At 37.4% G+C, this 21,157-nt stretch overlaps 1 protein-coding gene across 2 annotated transcripts in view; it reads right to left on the bottom strand.

Moving 5' to 3' along the window:
- TTC37 (tetratricopeptide repeat domain 37) overlaps positions 1 to 21,157 on the bottom strand; it is a 101,061-nt gene that overhangs the window by 27,734 nt on the left and 52,170 nt on the right. For both annotated transcript variants that reach the window (XM_013965794.2, XM_005683439.3), the window contains 8 exons: positions 18,718 to 18,795; positions 16,516 to 16,640; positions 15,297 to 15,420; positions 9,831 to 10,049; positions 8,858 to 8,930; positions 5,697 to 5,750; positions 5,404 to 5,515; positions 1,518 to 1,646 (listed from right to left, as the gene is read on the bottom strand). In XM_013965794.2, coding sequence (XP_013821248.2) covers positions 1,518 to 1,646; positions 5,404 to 5,515; positions 5,697 to 5,750; positions 8,858 to 8,930; positions 9,831 to 10,049; positions 15,297 to 15,420; positions 16,516 to 16,640; positions 18,718 to 18,795 — 914 coding nt within the window. The remainder of the gene's footprint in view (positions 1 to 1,517; positions 1,647 to 5,403; positions 5,516 to 5,696; positions 5,751 to 8,857; positions 8,931 to 9,830; positions 10,050 to 15,296; positions 15,421 to 16,515; positions 16,641 to 18,717; positions 18,796 to 21,157) is intronic.

Genomic DNA, 21,157 nt, shown 5'->3' with positions numbered 1-21,157 from the left:
TGGCTAAAGTATTGGAGTTTCAGCCTCAGCATCAGTCCTTCCAATGAACACCCAGGACTGGTCTCCTTTAGGATGGACTGGTTGGATCTCCTTGAAGTCCAAGGGACTCGCAAGAGTCTTTTACCATTCTCTAATTTGTTAGATAATTTTTGTCTTTTTTTAAAAATATTTTTTAAATAGATATATAGCTGATTTACAATGTTTCAGGTATACAAAGAAGTGATTCAGTTATACATATCTACATATGTGTGTGTATATACAGACACACGAATATATATATAAAAAATATATATATTCTTTTTCAGATTCTTTTCCATTATAGGTTATTACAAGTTATTAAAGGGTTTCCCTGGTGGCTCAGTGGTAAAGAATCTGCCTGCGATGCAGAAGATGCAGGAGACCCACATTCGATCCCTGGGTGGGGAAGATCCCCCAGAGGAGGGCATGGCAACCAACCCACTCCAGTATTCTTGCCTGGAGAATCCCATGGACAGAGGAGCTCGGTGGGCTACAGTCCATAGCGTCGCCAAAGGTCAGACACGACTGAAGTGACTGAGCACTTACGCACAAGATATTAAATATAGCTGACCTGTGTTATACAGCAGGTCCTTATCTATTTTATATAAGGCAGGTGCTTGTTGCCTATCTCTTTTACAGATATTTTATAGATAGCACGAGATTACTTTTGTCTTAAAATATAGGTCTATATTTTGCTATGTTTCCTTTAAGCAGTAAAAGCTCTTGCTTTTTTATCCAACCTGTCAATCTGCCTTTTAACTGGGGTACTTAGACCATTTATACCTAACTTGATTATTGATTTGGTTGGGTTTAACTCTGTTATGCTGTTGTTCTCTCTTTAGTCAATGTTCTCTTTTCTTCCTTTCTTGGATTACTTTTTATACCCCATTTTTTCCTACTTCGGTGGCTTGTTGCAAACTTATAACTCTATTATTTTTAGTGTCTACTTAAGAGTTGTGCATCAGTGAATTCTGATATCTGAGGGAGGTCACAGATCAAATCCCCCATGAATACTTACAGATGACTGTAATATTTTACCACTTATAGTATAAAACCTTTACAACAAAATACTTCCATTTTCTCCTCCTGGCCTCTGTGCTATTGTCGGATGTGCTTTAAACAGCTAATTACATACTAAAGAGATTTCTACCTGTGTCTTTTGTGGATCTGTTTCTACTGACTGATTTTTCTCCTCATCATGGGTGGTATTTTTCCACTTGTTTGCATGCTTATCAAGTCTTATCTGGATACCAGACATTGTGAATTTTACCTTGCCTAATGCTGGATATTTCTGTTCCTATAATCTTCTTAAGCTTTGTTCTGAATGCAGATAAACTCCTTAAAAATGATTTGACCATTTTGTCTTGTTTTTAAGCTTTGTTAGATGAGAATATAATAGCCTTTCATGCAGGGCTAATTCTGCCTATTAGCTTTTGGCAATATCCTTCTGAATACTTTATCTTGAATGTATCATGTATTAAATGCTTTTTCAAACTTACTTGAAGCAGAAACAGCCGATAACAGTGCCAAGTATAAATCCACCCTCTTTGGCTGAGTGCCGCTCACTAGAGCCAGTATATCATCGGCATGACAAGCTGCCATCAGCCCAGCCCAGACAGCAGGATCACCTAGACATAAGAAATACAATTAGGAGCCTTGTCGATATCAACATGCTGCTGAAAACCTACCAAAACTGAAAGTAAGAGTTTATAAACACCAAAAAATAAAAAAATGGTATCTACAGAAAAGTTCTATTTTCTGAAAGAAAAACTAACTCATAAGACACAATCCTATATTCATCCTTCAAGTTTTGCCGTTTTTTTCCAAACACATCAGAGGATAAGAAATATCCAATTAAACTCTTCTTCCACGGCTGGTTACATGAGCGGTGCCTAGAGTACTATGCTGTTGTAGAAAGGTTAATTACAGTCACATTCATTGAATTTCAAGGACAAGTCTCAGTTGTGTTCATCACGTTGTCCCTATACTAAAGGCTCAGTCATAGGAAAAGCAAGGTAACACAATTTCTCAGTTCTTAAGAAAAGTTTGAAGCAAAGGAAAACCTCAAGACAACTCCATTTTACCTATGTTCTAACAGCCAAACATGAAAGTCACTTTATCATTCCAAGTGAATCAATTTTGATTATATATCCCTTCATTTATTTGATCTTTTTTTCCTTCCTTCACACCTTGATAGCAGCTTCAGGGCGGTGAGTTGAGAGGTAATAAAACAGATTATGAGTACAGACTCTTTTCAAGAGTTAACTGTGAAAACAGAAAGCTGAACTCGGATTTGGAATTTAGGTTTTTTAATTTGGTCTTTTATTTCACAAATAATACTTTACAGGTTAATATTTTCAGTCCGTTTGCCCTTAAAGAAAAAATGGATAATTTTAAAATCCTACAAGAGGTTCCAGTTAACAATACAGTCATTTAAATATACTCCTTAGCTCTAGATTTTAATTTTTTCTTATCTAACTGCCCCATCCAACATATACCTTCCATAAAATGTCTGAAGTAGATCTATTTCATTTATAGATTATACAAGAATCATTAGAAATGTTATGCAGACCAAAAATTTTTACAAAAAATTAAGTAGTTACCTTGATATTACAAAACAGCTTCTGCCCAGATAATGACTACCTTATTTTAAATATCATAGAACATAATTAAATCCAGAATAAGAAAATGGGGACCATTTCCTAGAATTTATGATGCGATCTGCATACTATATAATGAAAGGCACATGACTGAGTCTTAGGCCTGGGTTTTAGGTCTAACAATGCCACTAATTAACTGTGCAGCCACTTTTCCTTTGGAACACATACTTTTATAAAACAAGGCATCTAAATTAAATGACAGCTCAGGTGCCCTCAGGTGTAATATTCTGTAATTTCAACTGAAATGGACTCAATTTCTATATTTCTAAGATTAAATGAACTACTCATTTAAGGATCTTATAGTACTATATAGTTTAGATTTTAGGGGAAGGGATAGATATTAGCTGGAAGCAATTTCTCTTGACATAAATAGTTCAGAAGAATTGTTGTCTTTTCTTCTAGAAATAACCAGCAACTCAAATTCCTTATGAAACAAAGTGATAATTATTATATACAAATATGTATACATATACACACATATATATACATATATTATACTAGAAATCTAGAGTTTTTCATATACTTGGCTAAATATATCTTTTAATATCACAGAATCATTAATCTAACAGACATTGGATTTCTTTCCATTCAACTCTAAATTCTTGGGATTACATTTAAATTTCTATAAAGATTCCTTGGAGTACCATCTACCAAAACTTTGTTTAAAAAAAAATGGGCCAAAGAACTAAATAGACATTTCTCCAAAGAAGACATATGGATGGCTAACAAACACATGAAAAGATGCTCAACATCACTCAGAGAATGCTCAACATTATCAGAGAAATGCAAATCAAGACCACAATGAGGTACCATTTCACACCAGTCAGAATGGCTGTGATCCAGAAGTCTACAAGCAACAAATGCTGGAGAGGGTGTGGAGAAAAGGGAACCCTCTTACACTGTTGGTGGGAATGCAAACTAGTACAGCCACTGTGGAGAATAGTGTGGAGATTCCTTAAAAAATTGCAAATAGAACTGCCTTATGACCCAGCAATCCCACTGCTGGGCATACACACCAAGGAAATCAGAATTGAAAGAGACACATGTACCCCAATGTTCATCACAGCACTGTTTATAATAGCCAGGACATGGAAACAACCTAGATGTCCATCAGCAGATGAATGGATAAGAAAGCTGTGGTACATATACAGAATGGAGTATTACTCAGCCATTAAAAAGAATACATTTGAATCAGTTCTAATGAGATGGATGAAACTGGAGCCGATTATACAGAGTGAAGTAAGCCAGAAAGAAAAACACCAATATAGTAAACTAGCACATATATATGGAATTTAGAAAGATGGTAATGATAACCCTGTATGCGAGACAGCAAAAGAGACACAGATGTATAGAACAAACTTTTGGACTCTGGGAGAGGGAAAGGGTGGGATGATTTGGGAGAATGGCATTGAAACATGTATACTATCATGTAAGAAACGAATGGCCAGTCTATGTTCGATACAGGATACAGGATGCTTAGGGCTGGTGCACGGGGATGATCCAGAGAGATGATATGGGGAGGGAGGTGGGAGGGGGGTTCACGATTGGGAACTCATGTATACCCGTGGCTGATTCATGTCAATGTATGGCAAAACCAATACAGTATTTGTGAAGTAAAATAATAAAAAATAAAAAAACACTTTGTTAAACTAAAGATCAACAGAGCCTAGGTACACAGCCACTACACATAACTATAATTACATTCACTTTCCTGGGCAATCTCACCTTTCTTAAGTGTATTTCACTTACATAATCAAAGACTTACATCAATCATTCTAGATCCACAGTAAGAATTCTTGAGAGCAATTCTATACCTAATAACTTGCTTGAGAACACTTAAAAATCAGACACTTACCTAACATGTAACATAGACAAAATCAAATATTTAGGTTTCTTTTTATTCTATTTCAAAAATGAAAGAAAAAAGAAACAAAGACAGGTCTGTCTACTTGTTTTATAAAATAATCTTTGAAATTAGTTACAAGCTTTATAATTCATTGTGAAGATGACATCAAATCTGTTCTTTGTACAATGTTTCCCTACAGGCCAGGCCAAAAGCAATAGTATTCTGATCAAACAAATGTTTGAAGTGCTCTGGTGGAATATACTGTTTAAAGCTATGTTTTATATTAAAAACAGTATTTTGTAAAAATATACCCCATAACCCTACTTTGCCAGACTTTCCAGTTATCTAAAGCATTTTTCCAATAGTAGTAATGGAAGAATGCTGATGCCATTTATAGCAATTCCTTGGGCCTTTGTTGATCAATAGTACACATACAATTCTGGTTAGAACTGAGAAGAGGTTAGTTCAGGTGAGGTCAGCACCCTGTCAGTTCTAACAGTTATAACAAAATACATATCTCCACTCCTCAAGAAACTACACATAAAGGTAACTAAACATGTTTATTAAATAATTTAGTAACTATAGATAAACCTGATTAAACCTGACTGATGGGAAAACAGACATAAAACTACTTCTTGAAAGTATATAATTCAGATTTTCAATAATGGTTAATGACCCATCTTTAAAGAGATATTCCTCTGAGCCTACTTCAATAACTAATTATCTCTCAAGTATCAGTAGCTGAATGAAGATAACCAAATAATATGCAAGATCTTAAAATATTTTAAAATTCTCTCATTTTATAAAAGTACAAACTTTGCTTCACAAATGCAAGATGGACAGAATCCTATGCAATGAAATGGATTATATTATATTCACCTGGAGAAAGGAGAGCTGCCTTCTGAATGGTCCTTAGTGCAGTATTTTTCTTATCTTCTGCTGAATTGCTTCCCATAGCCAACTGATTTACTGCAGTGTACAGTAATGCCTTCTACATAAGAGAAAAGAAGAGTGTTAACCATTTCTCTTTACAGCTCCTTGACTTTCAAAGTGATGAAAAATAGTACTATACTGAATATGATGTGACCCCTGAGCTTAAGAAAAAAAATTACTCATTCACCAATAATATTATTTAACAAGTAAAACACTCCCCTGAATTGGGGCAAACTAACCTTTCCATGATTTGAGTCCAGAATATGAGCCACGTTTCCTGCCACTGCACCTCCCTGTAATAGCAAACAAATGATTACTTAGATAAATGCATAAACTTTCATGAAAAAGTAAAACTTAAGACTGATAAAATCTTTACATTAAATCATTTGAAAGGTTCAGTTTTATCACATTTATATTAACTTTTCAACTTCCTGAGAAAGTCAAAGTGTTAGTCCCTCAGTAGTATCCAACTCTTTGTGACCCCATGGATTGTAGCCCGCCAGGCTCCTCTGTTCATGGGATTCTCTAGGCAAGAATACTGGAGTGGGTTGCCATTTCCTTTTCCAGAGGATCTTTCTGACCCAGGGATCAAACCCAGGTCTCCCTCATTGCAGGCAGACTTTTTACCCACTGAGCCACCAGCGAAACCTTTAAGCTCCCCAAGCACCAACTTAATACCACTGTTTCAAAAAACCAGTTTAATATTTTCATAAAAGAAAATCTTTTCTACTATGAGAATTTGAAATCAGCTCTTTTACAATTTTCATTAAAGGTCCAACAATTACATGATTTCACAGTGGTAACAAACAAACATACAATTTTCTAACAATATACAAGACTGTGAAACAAAGACTCAGTGAAGATTCCACAAAACTTATTTTAAGATAAACTAATATAACTTTATTTCAAGAAAATACAATATTTTTAAAACATCTATAGACCCTAGCAAAATAGGTAATTAAAGTTCAGAGCATCATGAAACTCACCACTGCCTCAATAATCTACTCAATACTAAAAATAAGGAAAATCTATGCAGCATCCTAGGTTTCATAAAGTTGGCTTGAAATTCTTAATTTTTAAATATTCAATTAGATGTTTCACCTGGTAAAGAAAGTAAGTTGTAAGAATGATCTCATTTTAAATTCGAAGGACAGGGAGGCCTGGCATGCTGTGATTCATGAGGTCGCAAAGAGTCGGATACGACTGAGCGACTGAACTGAACTGAACTGAACTGATACTTCATTTTACATCATTAAGTGTGATATACTTAAGTATATCACACTTAATGATGTAAATAAGTATATAAGACTTTCCTGGTGGCTCAGGTGGTTAAGCATCTGTCTACAATGTGGGAGACCTAGGTTCGATCCCTGGGTCGGGAAGATCCCCTAGAGAAAGAAATGGCAATCTACTCCAGTATTATTGCCTGGAAAATCCCATGGACAGAGGAGGCTGGTAGGCTACAGCCCATGGGGTCACAAAGAGTCGGACATGACTGAGTGACTTTACCTTACTTTAAGTATATCACAAATATTTTTAAAACCATATTTAGCAAATAAAGCTAAAAATAAACTTTTAAAAAACATGTCAATATAAAACAAATAGAAGACGAATTAAAAAAAAAAAGATTCACGAGTAAGGTCTGAAATGATTCATCACCGCAACTACTAACTGTGATTTTGCTCAAGTTATTGAATATTTATGTCTCAAGTACTCTCCTCTACAAAACGAACTTAATTCCAGCTACTTCATAATGCTTTTGAGATTCATAATGCTTTTGAGATTAAATGACAAGACAGATAAAAATGCCAAGCACAGTAGTTGGCATATAAATGCTTCATTCCAGAGTCTAATAATGATGGTCTTTCAGGTTCTTGGAACAAAACATTCACTGAAAATAACAAACTGTAGGATAAAACTTTGCTACTCAAAGTGTGGCCTGTATACCAGCAGAACTGACGTTCTCTGGAAGGCTGTCAGAAATGCAGAATATCAGGTCTACCGAATTAGGTTTAAACAAAATTATGGGGTAATTTCATTTCACATTAATGTTTAATAAGCATAAGAAGCATGTATTCTTAAAAGCACTGGCTAGCTGACAAGGTATTAAGGACTTTTCAAGCCAAAACTAAAAGGGAAAACTGAAATCCACAGAGGTATAAGTGTAGGAAGTCAGTTTGCAGTTCCTAAAAAATTTTAATTTTCAGTTTGAAGGACTTGTGGGTGAGAAATTAGAGCCCAGGACTCACACAAGGAGCAAGTATATAGGAAACCTGCACCAAAATACGCTGAGATTCCCCCACTCCTGGCCAAGGAGCTACACACTCAGATTTAAGGTGAATCAGAACTAGACCAGAATTCAAATGACCCTGAAAACCCAGGCACACAGTAGCCTGTATGGTCCAGAAAGCTCATGCTATAAACCTTCTTTAAGGTGGTTCCCGATTGGTGGAACTCCCAAGTACTGGCATTAAAAAGTACAATTTCTTTCTATAGAAAGGTACCTTAATACTAGGCCTCAAATTATTTCCACCAGCAATCTTCAAGTTTACACAGTCAATCAACAAACAAGGCCAGTATGAAAACCAACAGAAACAACAAACAAAAACAGATGTACACAGACTTCAGATACTGGAATTACTACATGTAGTAAGTATTCAAAACATAGTAGCTACTACTATAATGTTTACTAACTAGTTATGTAAAGTATAAAAGGCCATGTTAACCATAGAAATTAACAAAATACTTTATTGACTCTTGAAAATACCTTGTTGTTATGAACTAACAACAGTGAAGATCCCTTTAATGGAACATCAATTACTTCATATTTAGCCTTATATTTTTAGACATAAGCATTGTTCTAGTTGTTACTTTCTTATCTTTAAGAAACTTAAATAAAATTATTTGGGGGTATTCTGAAACACAATAGCAATGCTTCCGAACTATGAGCTGTGCTTAGTCGATCAGTTGTGTCCAACTCTTCAAGACCCCATGGACTGTAGCCTGCCAGGCTCCTCTATCTGTGGGATTCTCCAGGCAAGAATACTGGAGTGGGTGGCCATGCCCTCCTCCAGGGGATCTTCCCCACCCAGGGATCAAACCCAGGTCTCCCGCATTACAGGCGGAGTCTACTGTCTGAGCCACCAGGGAAGCCCAACTTAATCTATATATATTCAAAAAAGTCCACCTCCTTCTTTGTATATTCCATAACACCCCAGCAGCACAATAGTACATGGAAGAAACTCAGTGTACTACTTGCTGAGTAACTAAGGAATAACTTCATTAAATAAAAGAACTCCCTCGTTGTATTATTTTCCAAAATGATAACAGCAATACTTTAAAATTACATATTATAAAATAAGCTACTTTACCTTTGGTCAGAAGTTAGAACGCTACTCACCTTTGCATTTCGTTGAGTATACTGGGCAACCACTCGGGACAACAGGGACCAAAGAGCAGGATCAGCTGGGTTACTGTAACAATCATCAAAAGCAGAGGGCTTAGAGATGGGAGTTACTTTGTCAACATTTTATTTAGTACCTAAGTTAAGAATCTTTTAAACATCTAAAACAAGTTCAAATTAATTGTCCACATGTGGTTGGAAATGTCTGAATTTTTAGAAAGAATATTTTATCTCTTTATTAAAAGAAGAAAGAAAAATCAGCAATGTGATGGATACAGAGCCATGAGATCCAATCAGGGAAGTTTAAAGAAATTTAATATGTCACATTCAAAGAAAACACAGAGATCAGAATTATGGAAGGAAAATAAACTACAGATATAACACTTTCCTGTTGAAAATAAAACAAATAACCACTATGACTAATGATAACAGCTTTCTACTTTCCAAATTTTGAATATATTAATGAATTCTGAGTGGCCAAAAAACTCCTAAAACCATTAAACTGAACAGTATTAACAAACTGACAATATCACCAACTTGAGAGTTTGTAAGGATTTTCATACTAAAAAAGATTTGGGCCTTAATCTGAATAAAGGAAAATTTTCTGTTCTTTTTTTATCAACTGAATTTTGTATTTAAATCACTAGACATGAAAAAATTGTCAATTACCTGGTCCTATATACAGTTTCATAATACCACAACCTGGTTTCCAAATATACACAATTACCTCATTGTATAATCTTAATTGGGAAGATTCCCTAGAGGAAGGCATGGCAACCCACTCCAGTATTCTTGCCCAGAGAATCCCATGGACAGAGGAGCCTGGTGGGCTACAGTCCATGGGGTCGCAAAGAGTCAGACACGACTGAAGTGACTTGGCACGCACGCAAATAATCTTAATAAGGTCTAAATAGCAAAGACAATCTCATCAAGGACAACTGGACCCCAAGTTCACAAGTACAGAATTTACCTGTGAACAGCTTTGGCTGCTTGTCTCTGCACTGCCACACTGCGGCCTTGCAGGGCATAGATGGCTGAAGTAAGCAGGCTCCTCTGATAATCACTGTTCTGTTTGCTGTGCTTCAGTAACTCATTAAGCGCAGCCTTTGACAGTGTAGCATCCTGCATTGCCAATCCGAGAGCACACAGGGCTTGAAGGCTTTCCGTTGTTGGTTCCTTTAAGATAGAGCTGTAAACATATTTTTAATTGCCTATTAGCAGTGAGTACAACAGCCTGTAGCTATTACAACACACTGAACAGCAGGAAAACCAGTGTACTTACAGATGCACCAAACTATGGCCCAGCTCTGTGATAAACATAAAACTAAGTTCCATGGTTTCTAGGAACTGTAACTTCCCTGAATTTCTGAAGCAGTTAGAAGGTACCAAGGGCCTTCAGAGAGCATCAGTAGCCAAATTTCTTTTGTGGTCATTTTATCTACGTTTAGAAACAAATACACAGCACAGTCTCACAGTTCTAGGTAGATAATTAAAATAATTTTGCTAAAATCTTTTGGTTTCAGTAAAATCCTACAAGGTATGAATAATAAAGAAAAATCCTTAATCTAAGATCTGATTTTTATCATTTGCAAAAACATTCTGTCTTACTGCTCTGTGGTATTTGAAACCAGACCTAGTATATATAAGTACAAATACAACCTCTATCCACCATATTCCAAGTGAGCATATTTATAATTGAAGGAGAATTTAAATTGAGTATGTAAGCATCCAGTTTTTTTTTTCTTCAACTGTGAAATTTTATGAAGGTAAAAGTTACTAATGTTAGGAATCCTTATTAATTTAAATGAAGAAAACAAGCTTTTTATAAACTTAACAGAACTTCTAATAATAATTGTGAATGTGTACTGTAACAAAACAAAGGAATTTTGAAAAATCTGTTAAACAAAATTCATTAAAATATAATAGAAATACTTATAACATTACAAAATATCGCACACCTACCACTATGTCTTTCTATTGTTGGGGTGGGAGGATAAATTGTTTGGAATCTGACTTTGACAAACAGATACAAAATCATGAATTTTCATGGGCAGCTCTGGAGTAAACGTAAAGAATCTACAGGAACTCTTTTTACCATAAAGGTTACTGGAGGCATCCGAATATGGAATAGTATCATTTAGTAAGTCATTTCCATCAATACAAATAACCCAAACTGTAAGTTGGACATCAAGGAGATCAAACCAGTCAATCTTAAAGGAAATCAGTCCTGAATATTCATTGGAAGGACTGATGCTGAAGCCGAAGCTCCAATACTTTGCTACCTGATACAAAGAGCCGACTCAATGGAAAAGACCCTGATGCTGGCAAAGATTGAAGGTGGGAGGAGAAGGGGACAACAGAGGATGAGATGGTTGGATGGCATCACTGATGCAATGGGCATGAACATGGGCAAACTCTGGGAGATGGTGAGGGATGGAGAGGACTGGTGGGCTGCAGTCCACGGGGTCGCAAAGAGCCAAACTCAACTAGGCGACTGAACAACAACTAACATCAAAAGAAGACATTCTAATCTGAGTCTTGGTTCAAAAGGGAAAACCCCTACCTACTCTAATATTTATTAATATACAAAATCTAAATTATTACTGGAATGAATACATCCCATTAGGCTCACATGTGCTGAATGCACAGTACCTGCAAGCTGTCCTGTATCATGTGCTATGGACTTTACATGTTAATTATTTATATCATAAATTCTATGATGCTGGTAATCAGATTTTTTCCCCCTTATATACTGAATTTATGCCTAGTCCCCTTAAGCACCTAGGACACTGCTTAGTTCCCAACCTATGAATGCCAAACAAGATCAATAAAGAACTGGAATCCTAATTTTTCACAGAATGTCAGAGAACAGAATCCAAGGGGCAGGAAAGGGAGCAGTTTGAAAGATGACAGAGAACCAAAAAGAAAGAAACACAGATCATATAAACTATTTAGTCGGGGATTCAGTAACACAAAAAAGGAGGTAAAGGCCTTCTCTCACAAGAGAATGAGGAAAGAATAAGATAATATTCTATTATTTTTCTCTACTTCTTCCAGTGTTCAAAATGGTTTTGGTTACTGTTTTAAATAGTAACCCAATATTAATCTGAGTGAAAGTCAGTAAGTCATGTCCAGCTCTTTGCGACCCCATGGACTGTACACTCCATGGAATTCTCCGGGCCAAAATACTGGAGGGGGTACCCATTCCCTTCTCCAGGGGATCTTCTCAACCCAGGGTTCAAAGCCAGGTCTTCCGCATTACAGGTGGATTCTTTACCAACTGAGCCACCAGGGAATCCCAGATTAAGCTAAGCATATCTAATTTGGGGTTACTTTTGCTCTTGATAATTTGCAGCAATATATTAGCATCTATGATTCTTTTGGGGGCTTCCCAGGTGGCATCAGTGGTAAAGAACATGTTTGCTAATGCAGGAGACAGAAGAGATGCAGGTTCAATCCCTGAGTCGTGAAGATCCCCTGGAGGAAGGCATGGCAACCCACTGCAGTATTCTTGCCTGGAGAATGGACAGAGGAGACTGGCAAGCTACAGTCCATGGGGTCCGAAGAGTTGGACATGACTGAAGCAACTTAGAACACACATAATTCTTTTTCCCAAGCTATTTGCAATTTGGATCTTCTGAACATGAATGTATTCATGTAAAGTGATAAGATTTTTAAAATTCTGACTGGTTTTCTCAAAATAGCTAAGAGAAGGAGAATGAATTGCTATTACTTTAATCAAGATAAGACAAAAGTATCACAATGAATAAACAAAAACAAAGCTTATCCTATAAGAAGTCATCTTGACCTAGTTACCATCTAATCATTGTCCCCCTATCTTTGTAGGGGAGCATAATTTGGAGATGCATGAAGGCACTTTTTTGGTTTTCACAACTAATGAAGAAAGCAATTAGTGTGATGGGAAACAGAGATGTGATCTTCCTACAAGGGATGGAAAATTTCTGTACTATAAAGATCTGTTCAAAAAAAAAAAAAAAAAAAGCATCAATTCTTCGGTGCTCAGCCTTCTTCACAGTCCAAATCTCACATCCATATATGACCACAGGAAAAACCATAGCCTTGACTAGACAGACCTTAGTTGGCAAAGTAATGTCTCTGCTTTTGAATATACTATCTAGGTTGGTCATAACTTTTCTTCCAAGGAGTAAGCGTCTTTTAATTTCATGGCTGAAGTCACCATCTGCAGTGATTTTGGAGCCCCCCCAAAAATGTCTGACACTGTTTCCACTGTTTCCCCATCTATTTCCCATGAAGTGATGGGACCAGATGCCATGATCTTCGTTTTCTAAATGTTGAGCTTTAAGCCAACTTTTTCGCTCTCCTCTTTCATTTTCATCAAGAGGCTTTTTAGTTCCTCTTCACTTTCTGCCATAAGGGTGGTATCATCTGCATATCTAAGGTTATTGATATTTCTCCTGGCAATCTTGATTCCAGCTTGTGTTTCTTCCAGTCCAGAGTTTCTCATGATGTACTCTGCATATAAGTTAAATAAGCAGGGTGACAATATACAGCCTTGACGTACTCCTTTTCCTGTTTGCAACCAGTCTGTTGTTCCATGTCCAGTTCTAACTGTTGCTTTCTGACCTGCATACAGATTTCTCAAGAGGCAGGTGAGGTGGTCTGATATTCCCATCTCTCTCAGAATTTTCCAGTTTATTGTGATCCACACAGTCAAAGGCTTTGGCATAGTCAATAAAGCAGAAATAGATGTTTTTCTGGAACTCTCTTGCTTTTTCCATGATCCAGCAGATGTTGGCAATTTGATCTCTGGTTCCTCTGCCTTTTCTAAAGCCAGCTTGAACATCAGGGAGCTCACGGTTCACGTATTGCTGAAGCCTGGCTTGGAGAATTTTGAGCATTACTTTACTAACATGTGAGATGAGTGCAACTGTGTGGTAGTTTGAGCATTCTTTGGCATTGCCTTTCTTTGGAATTGGAATGAAAACTGACCTTTTCCAGTCCTATGGCCACTGCTGAGTTTTCCAGATTTGCTGGCATATTGAGTGCAGCACTTTCACAGCATCATCTTTCAGGATTTGAAACAGCTCAACTGGAATTCCATCACCTCCACTAGCTTTGTTCGTAATGATGCTTTCTCAGGCCCACTTGACTTCACATTCCAAGATGTCTGGCTCTAGATTAGTGATCACATCATCATGATTATCTGTGTCGTGAAGATCTTTTTTGTACAGTTCTTCCATGTATTCTTGCCACCTCTTCTTAATATCTTCTGCTTCTGTTAGGTCCATACCATTTCTGTCCTTTATCGAGCCCATCTTTGCATGAAATGTTCCCTTAGTATCTCTAATTTTCTTAAAGAGATCCCTAGTCTTTCCCATTCTGTTCTTTTCCTCTAGGCTATGGTTTTTCCTGTGGTCATATATGGATGTGAGAGTTGGACTGTGAAGAAGGCTGAGCGCTGAAGAATTGATGCTTTTGAACTGTGGTGTTGGAGAAGACTCTTGAGAGTTCCTTGGACTGCAAGGAGATCCAGCCAGTCCATTCTGAAGGAGATCAGCCCTGGGATTTCTTTGGAAGGAATGATGCTAAAGCTGAAGCTCCAGTACTTTGGCCACCTCATGCAAAGAGTTGATTCATTGGAAAAGACCCTGATGCTGGGAGGGATTGGGGGTAGGAGGAGAAGGTAACAACCGAGGATGAGATGGCTGGATGGCATCACGGACTCGATGGATGCGAGTCTGAGTGAACTCCAGGAGATGGTGATGGACAGGGAGGCCTGGCGTGCTGCGATTCATGAGGTCGCAAAGAGTCGGACACAACTGAGCAACTGAACTGAACTGAACTGACTGATGAAGATCTGTACCACTAAAAATGCCAACAGAGCACTCACTGATAACCACTGGCCAATAGAATACATTACTCATCTACTGCTTTTTAAGGAATTAAGGTTAATGTTCTCAAAAAAATTTTCAAAAAGTACCTTATAAACAACCACATATATCAGAAACTACTACTTTATTAAATTATCTCCAAAATACAGAAATAGTTACAAGTTATACTGGTATATATACTTTCTTTAGACTTAACTTTAAATTAACTTTATCAGGTTAATCTGAAAAGGGAAGAGAAAAAATCTCTTTAGGAACCCACTGGGCTGAAAACAAGCCAGTTATGACTGCCTTCATTAAAATTTTATAATCCTAAGAGAACAGCTGATCAATTACTGTTTTAAAAAAATAAATAAAATACACAGAGTACAGAATGGTTTTCAAGAACTGAATGAATTTATAATTAAGAATGAAGCCATGATCTCTAGCTAACCAGGTGAGTCTGATCCCTTCTGTTCACCAAAAAGTTCCTAAAACATTAAGAAATTCATTTTACGTTGCTTCCAATTTTAACCCAATATTTTAAAGTATCTGGTCATTTGAGTGTTGATGTTGACTATACATACCATTTGAATAGCAATGTCTTGGCTACGTCCATTTTTCCTTGTTTATACTCCGCTATTGCCAGAGCTGTCAAGATATGAGCTTTGTCTTGCTCTGATTCAACAATAGCCAAGGCTCTCTCATACGCTGTTACACAGAATTGGAAACAAAAACAAAACAATATAAAAGCAATCCTGAATGACAAATGATGAGATTTTTCCTTTCCTAATCCTATTTTTTAAAGCAGTCTAACTAAAATTACATCTTCTTATGTCCTTGATCTCAAGCGAACAGAATAAAAATTTATAATAATCTAACTTGGTTTAACTGTTCCAAGGTGATTCTGGGAATATCATTAAGATTATCATGTGATTCCTCAATTCTCATCTTTAGATAGTCTGAGTCACTATCTTCAAAAGAAGTGGAGGCCTACAAGCATTGAGATATCACCCAAATTTCCATGAAGAAACAAGCAACTCCATTAAACAGTTCTTACAATGAGCTGCACACATAGGCTGGGCCCATACATGGGAAAATGCACTCAAGGAGCATTTTTGGAGAAACCAAAATATTAATGTATTATCACAAACAATGTTTGAGCTCTTTGTTTACCAGAAAAGCACACAGAAACACTGTGGAGTAGTAAATACTTGCTTTCAGTGAAAGTGAAAGTCGCTCAGTCGTGTCTGACTCTTTGCAACCCCATGGACTGTATAGTCCATGGAATTCTCCAGGCCAGAATACTGGAGTAGGTAGCCTTTCCCCTCTCCAGGGCATCTTCCCAACCCAGGAATCAAACCCAGGTCTCCTGTATTGCAGGCGGATTCTTTACTAGCTGAGCCACTAGGGAAGCCCAAGAAAACTGGAGTGGGCAGCCTATCCCTACTTCAGGGATCTTCCCGACCTAGGAATCGAATCGGGGTCTCCTGCATTGCAGGTGGATTCTTTACCAACTGAGCTATCAGGGAAGGCCATTTGTGATCTTGGGTCTCAGTTTCCTCATCTAAATAATAAAGGTCACATTCAGTTCATACTACTGCTAGAAGAACTATTCATCATCATGTACTAAATGAAGGAACAGATAAAAAGTACCTATTATATCCCTTGTCAGATTTTTAATAAACACTACAGTCCCGACCAACATCTTAGCATTACACCTTTCTGTGTATAAGCAAATTATGATTCAAATTCTCAGCTCTGGAAAAGCAGGATGTATCCTTAAGCTTTACACAACATACTTACCTTTGCTGCTCTCCTTATACAGACCCTTCATAAATAAAGCTAATGCGAAACCTATGATGTCTTCTAACTCCTCAAGGGGTGTTGACTTAAAAGCCTGGATAGCTTTATCATATTCACCAATGGAACTAAGAAGCAAAACATAAGTTACTTTTAATATAAAGAATCATTTTGGCTTATATCATCAAAATACAGAAATATAATTATACTGTTCTTTTAACAACTTAACCTACTTCATCTCTCAGTGTTAAAGCTGCAGAAAAGACTTACATTAAAATAGAAGGCATACCACTTATTTCAAATAGGATATACCAGAGGGATTTACTTCACACTTTGCTTCTTTTAAATTATATGTAAAAATGAACAGCTCTGCTGGACTACAACTGGTCTTTTTTTTTAAATAAACTTGAATTAAACTCTTAAGTTATAAAAATAATTTCCAGTTGACCTTTACAATAATTTTTGAGCTTAATATATTAGCTAAAAATTACCCTGTAACCATGGGTTTAGTTATCTTTGAAAAGCTTAGCAAGTTATAATCAAGCCCAGGCTTTGCGTAAACTGCACATCCATTTTTTTTGAAGGGCATATAGATATACTAAAATTCCACAAAATCAAACATTATTTTCTCTGTATTTAATATGAATTAAAGTAAAAACTGCAACATATAATACTAAAGTAGAATGCCTTTTAATAACAACAACAAAAAAAAACCTTTTATTTAAAAATAAAGAGATGCTGCCACCACCTGGAATAGACACACTGTACCTTTGAGACTCTTATTTCTGGTATGTATCACTATATTCAGAAGCTTGCTTCTATTTTTAACCTGTTTTTGGAAATCTTTTTAATCTTGGAAGAGTGGCTGGGAGTTAAAAATATTTGCTTCTAAAATTAATTTATGAAGGTAAAAGAATTTAAAAATCAAACGCAAATTTTGACAAATATTTAATGAAGGGAAGCAGACTACCTTAGATGTTTATGGATACACACGTGTATTTTTTAAACTATTTTTTAATGAACACTATCTTCAAACATTTGATTACTTTTGTAGAGAAAAGACTGGAGGACACAAGGGCTTCAACTTTATTTGTAACTTTTTTTCTTTTTAAGGAAACCTGAAGCCTATCAACAGAATTTTAAGATCTGTTCTATCTGAAGGGTAACTAACTATTCACCGAATTATGCTCCATACTCTATTACTGTATTTTGCATGTTTAATATACTTCATAATAAAAACAAGTTAAAAAGAAATCAGATGACCTATTTTTAATGGGAGGTATAAATTTTCTTTTAAAATAGTTACATCATATGAAACATCTAAGTAAAGCAAACAGATACTTTGTTCCATACAGCTTCTAAATAACAACAAAATCTTGGAAGTGACAGTTCTATCAACTTCTAAACACACAGTTTAAAGGAATTAAAAGAAAAAACAATCAAAACAAGGAAATTTTTCTATCTTCGGATACCAGATATGATTCAGTTACACGGTTATAAAAGAACTGGCTACCTCTGATTTTTACTATGTAGCTCCTTAAAAAGATGTAGGTACTAACACCAAAATACCATACTATAGGTCTAATAAATAAAGTGTTTCAAACAGGAACATTCAATTTTGGGGGCAGCTCTCAATTTGAGGTGAGTCTCCTCAACTTGAGCCCAAAACCATCCTCCCATTAACACTCCTATTGTCCAGACCTAGTTCTATCCTCTGAAACAACTGGTTTCCTACCTTTTTTAAAAATGTTTTTTGAAGTCAGAAGTCACTGAGAATCTAAAGAAAATTATATTGCTCTCTCGCCATCCTCAAAATGCACACACAAAAATTTTTGTGTACTATCTCAAAAGGGTTTCTGGACCCTTAATCCCACTCCCAGTTTAAGAACAGACATCAAATCAGAATAAATCAAATCCACTTTCAATTAACTAGCCTTCTGCTATCAGAAAGAGTAACTGCCTCTTCTGTCTAGCTCACAACGCTCAGTTCTGAAGCTGCTCCTCCCAAAGGACACTGAGGCTGGGACTGGAAACTGTCAACACAGCTTGGGACGGTAGGAGTGATGGGCCCTGGGCAGATGTCATCACTGTGCTCATTCACACTCGTCCCGCTCTTCTGGAGACCGGACATCACTCAATAGCTCCACAGCCTTCACCAGAAAAACCTAACAGATTCACAAAATCAATGGGGAAAAATATGCTTACCATAACAATCTGCCATAATTTCTTACTGTAACATAATAAGCATCTCGGTCTTCTGCAGTCTGTAACAACAAAATTGCCCTTTAAAAAAAGGACAAAGCATTTAAAATTATCTATGTGCAATAGCATTCTTTCACTCTTCCTCCTTAACAACCTATAGATTTTTGTTTTCATTTAATTATTTAACTAGTTCCATAATAGCTTATTTATATTTTATTAAATTGGTACCACAAAAGCACTTAATAGATTTTAGACTGTTAAGAAAATAATAAAGTGGCCTCTTGATATGTGAAATCACTTATCATACTTGAGTTTTAAATATTCCAAAAAATTTAATCCAAATGTGGGAAACAATTGTGTCAGTGTTTTAAAGTTTTGACACGTTTGAAGTACATGGAATTTGATGTACACAGTACACTCTTACAATTATTTATATACTAGCAGTTCGAGGTAGGGACTTAGGAAATTGAGTGCTTTCATGTGCCTTTATCTGTTACATACAGAAAGACATTCAGGCAACCCTGAATTCAGAGAAGGGAATGAGTCATCAGGAGTCCTGAGAGGTTTAGAATAGTACAACATGCTGACAGCCCATCTACCTTCTCATGCCCGGTCTCCTCTGGGCAAGCAGCAAAGTGTCTCAACAACTAAAGGAGTTGGATATTTAATAATACTTTTTTCTTTCTTCTGTTTTTCTGTTTAAAGATTAGCCAGGGAGAAATATCCAAGAAAAGCTTTTAATGCCTTTGATATTACATGAAAAACAAGGCGGCTGCTGCTGCTAAGTCGCTCAGTCGTGTCCGATTCTATGCGACCCCATAGACAGCAAGCAGCCCACCAGGCTCCACCGTCCTTGGGATTCTTCAGGCAAGAACACCGGAGTGGGTTGCCATTTCCTTCTCCAATTCATGAAAGTGAAAAGTGAAAGCGAAGTTGCTCAGTCGTGTCCGACTCTTAGCAACCCCACAGACTGCAGCCTACCAGGCTCCTCCGGCCATGGGATTCTCCAGGCAAGAGTACTGGAGTGGGTTGCCAGTGCCTTCTCCGGAAAAACAAGGCAGTATTATAGAAATAGTAATAGTAAACTACCTGTCATAGTAAAAACTCTACCTGCAGTTATATTAATACCTAATTTGTAATTTCAAGTCACAAACACTTGTTTAAGGCAGAAAACAGAGTGGTAATAAGTCAAGAATAAGTGGTGTATATCCAGGTGACTGTGAAGTGGAGTGAAAGTCACTCAGTCGTGTCCGACTCTTTGTGATCCCATGGACTATACAGTCCATGGCATTCTCCAGGCCAGAATACTGGAATGTAGCCTTTCCCTTCTCCAGAGGATCTTCCCAACCCAGGGATTGAATCCAGGCCTCCCACACTGCAAACATATTCTTTAACAACTGAGCCACAAGGGAAGCCCAAGAATACTGGAGTGGGTAGTTCATCCCTTCTCTAGTGGGTCTTCCTGACCCAAGAATCTAACGGGGGTCTCCTGCATTGCAGGCAGATTCTTTACCAACTGAGCTATCAGGGAAGCCTAGGTGACTGTGGAGTTGCAATTTTAGGCAAAGGTATAATCAGTGTTAGACTCGCAATATTTGTGATTAAAATGTATACCAGGAAAAGGAGCAAGCATTCTAAAGCTGCCTAGTTTCTCTGTTTTGGCTTCCCTTGTGGCTCTGATGGTAAAGAATCCACCTGCAATGCAGGAGACCCAGGTTCGATCCCTAGGTGGGGAAGATCCCCTGGAGAAGGGAATGGTTACCCCTCTACTTATGAGGGGCTTCCCAGGTGGCACTGGTGGTAAAGAACCAGCCTGCCAATGCAGGAGACCTAATGAGACAAGGGTTCCATCCCTAGGTCAGGAAAATCCCCTAGAGAAGGGCATGGCAGCCCCCTCCAGTATTCCTGCCAGGAGAATCCCATGGACAGAGGAGCCTGGTGGGCTTTGGTCCATAGGATGGCAAAGAGTTGGACACAACTGAAGTGACGTAGCATTGCATATTTCTCTGTTTAAAATCCTGTTTGTTGTATTCTATCAAATTTCTACAGTTTCTTTATTGGTAACTTTACTGTAGTGGTCAAAGAAGAGCATTGTGGGTTTTCATACACCTCTCCCTGACACATAGGACTCCCCTCCACAGACACATGCCTCCTCCACACACATACACACCTCCCCCCCACACACACGCATCCACACACACACACACACCTCCCACACACACACGCCTCTCCCCTATATACGCCTCTCCCCCCCCCACGCCTCTTCCCCCCCACGCCTCTCCCCCCGACACACACTTCTTTCCCACACAACCCCCCCACACCACTCTCGCCCACACACACACACCTCCCCACACACACCTCTCCCCACACACACCTCCCCACACACACCTCCCCACACAAACATCTCCCCCACACACACCTCCCCGCACACACACCTTCCCAC

The sequence above is a fragment of the Capra hircus genome, chromosome 7, assembly GCF_001704415.2.
Source record: "Capra hircus breed San Clemente chromosome 7, ASM170441v1, whole genome shotgun sequence".
Classification (NCBI taxonomy): Eukaryota; Metazoa; Chordata; class Mammalia; order Artiodactyla; family Bovidae; genus Capra; species Capra hircus.
Note: the sequence above shows the minus strand (reverse complement) of the source record. Positions and strands in the feature narration are given on the sequence as shown.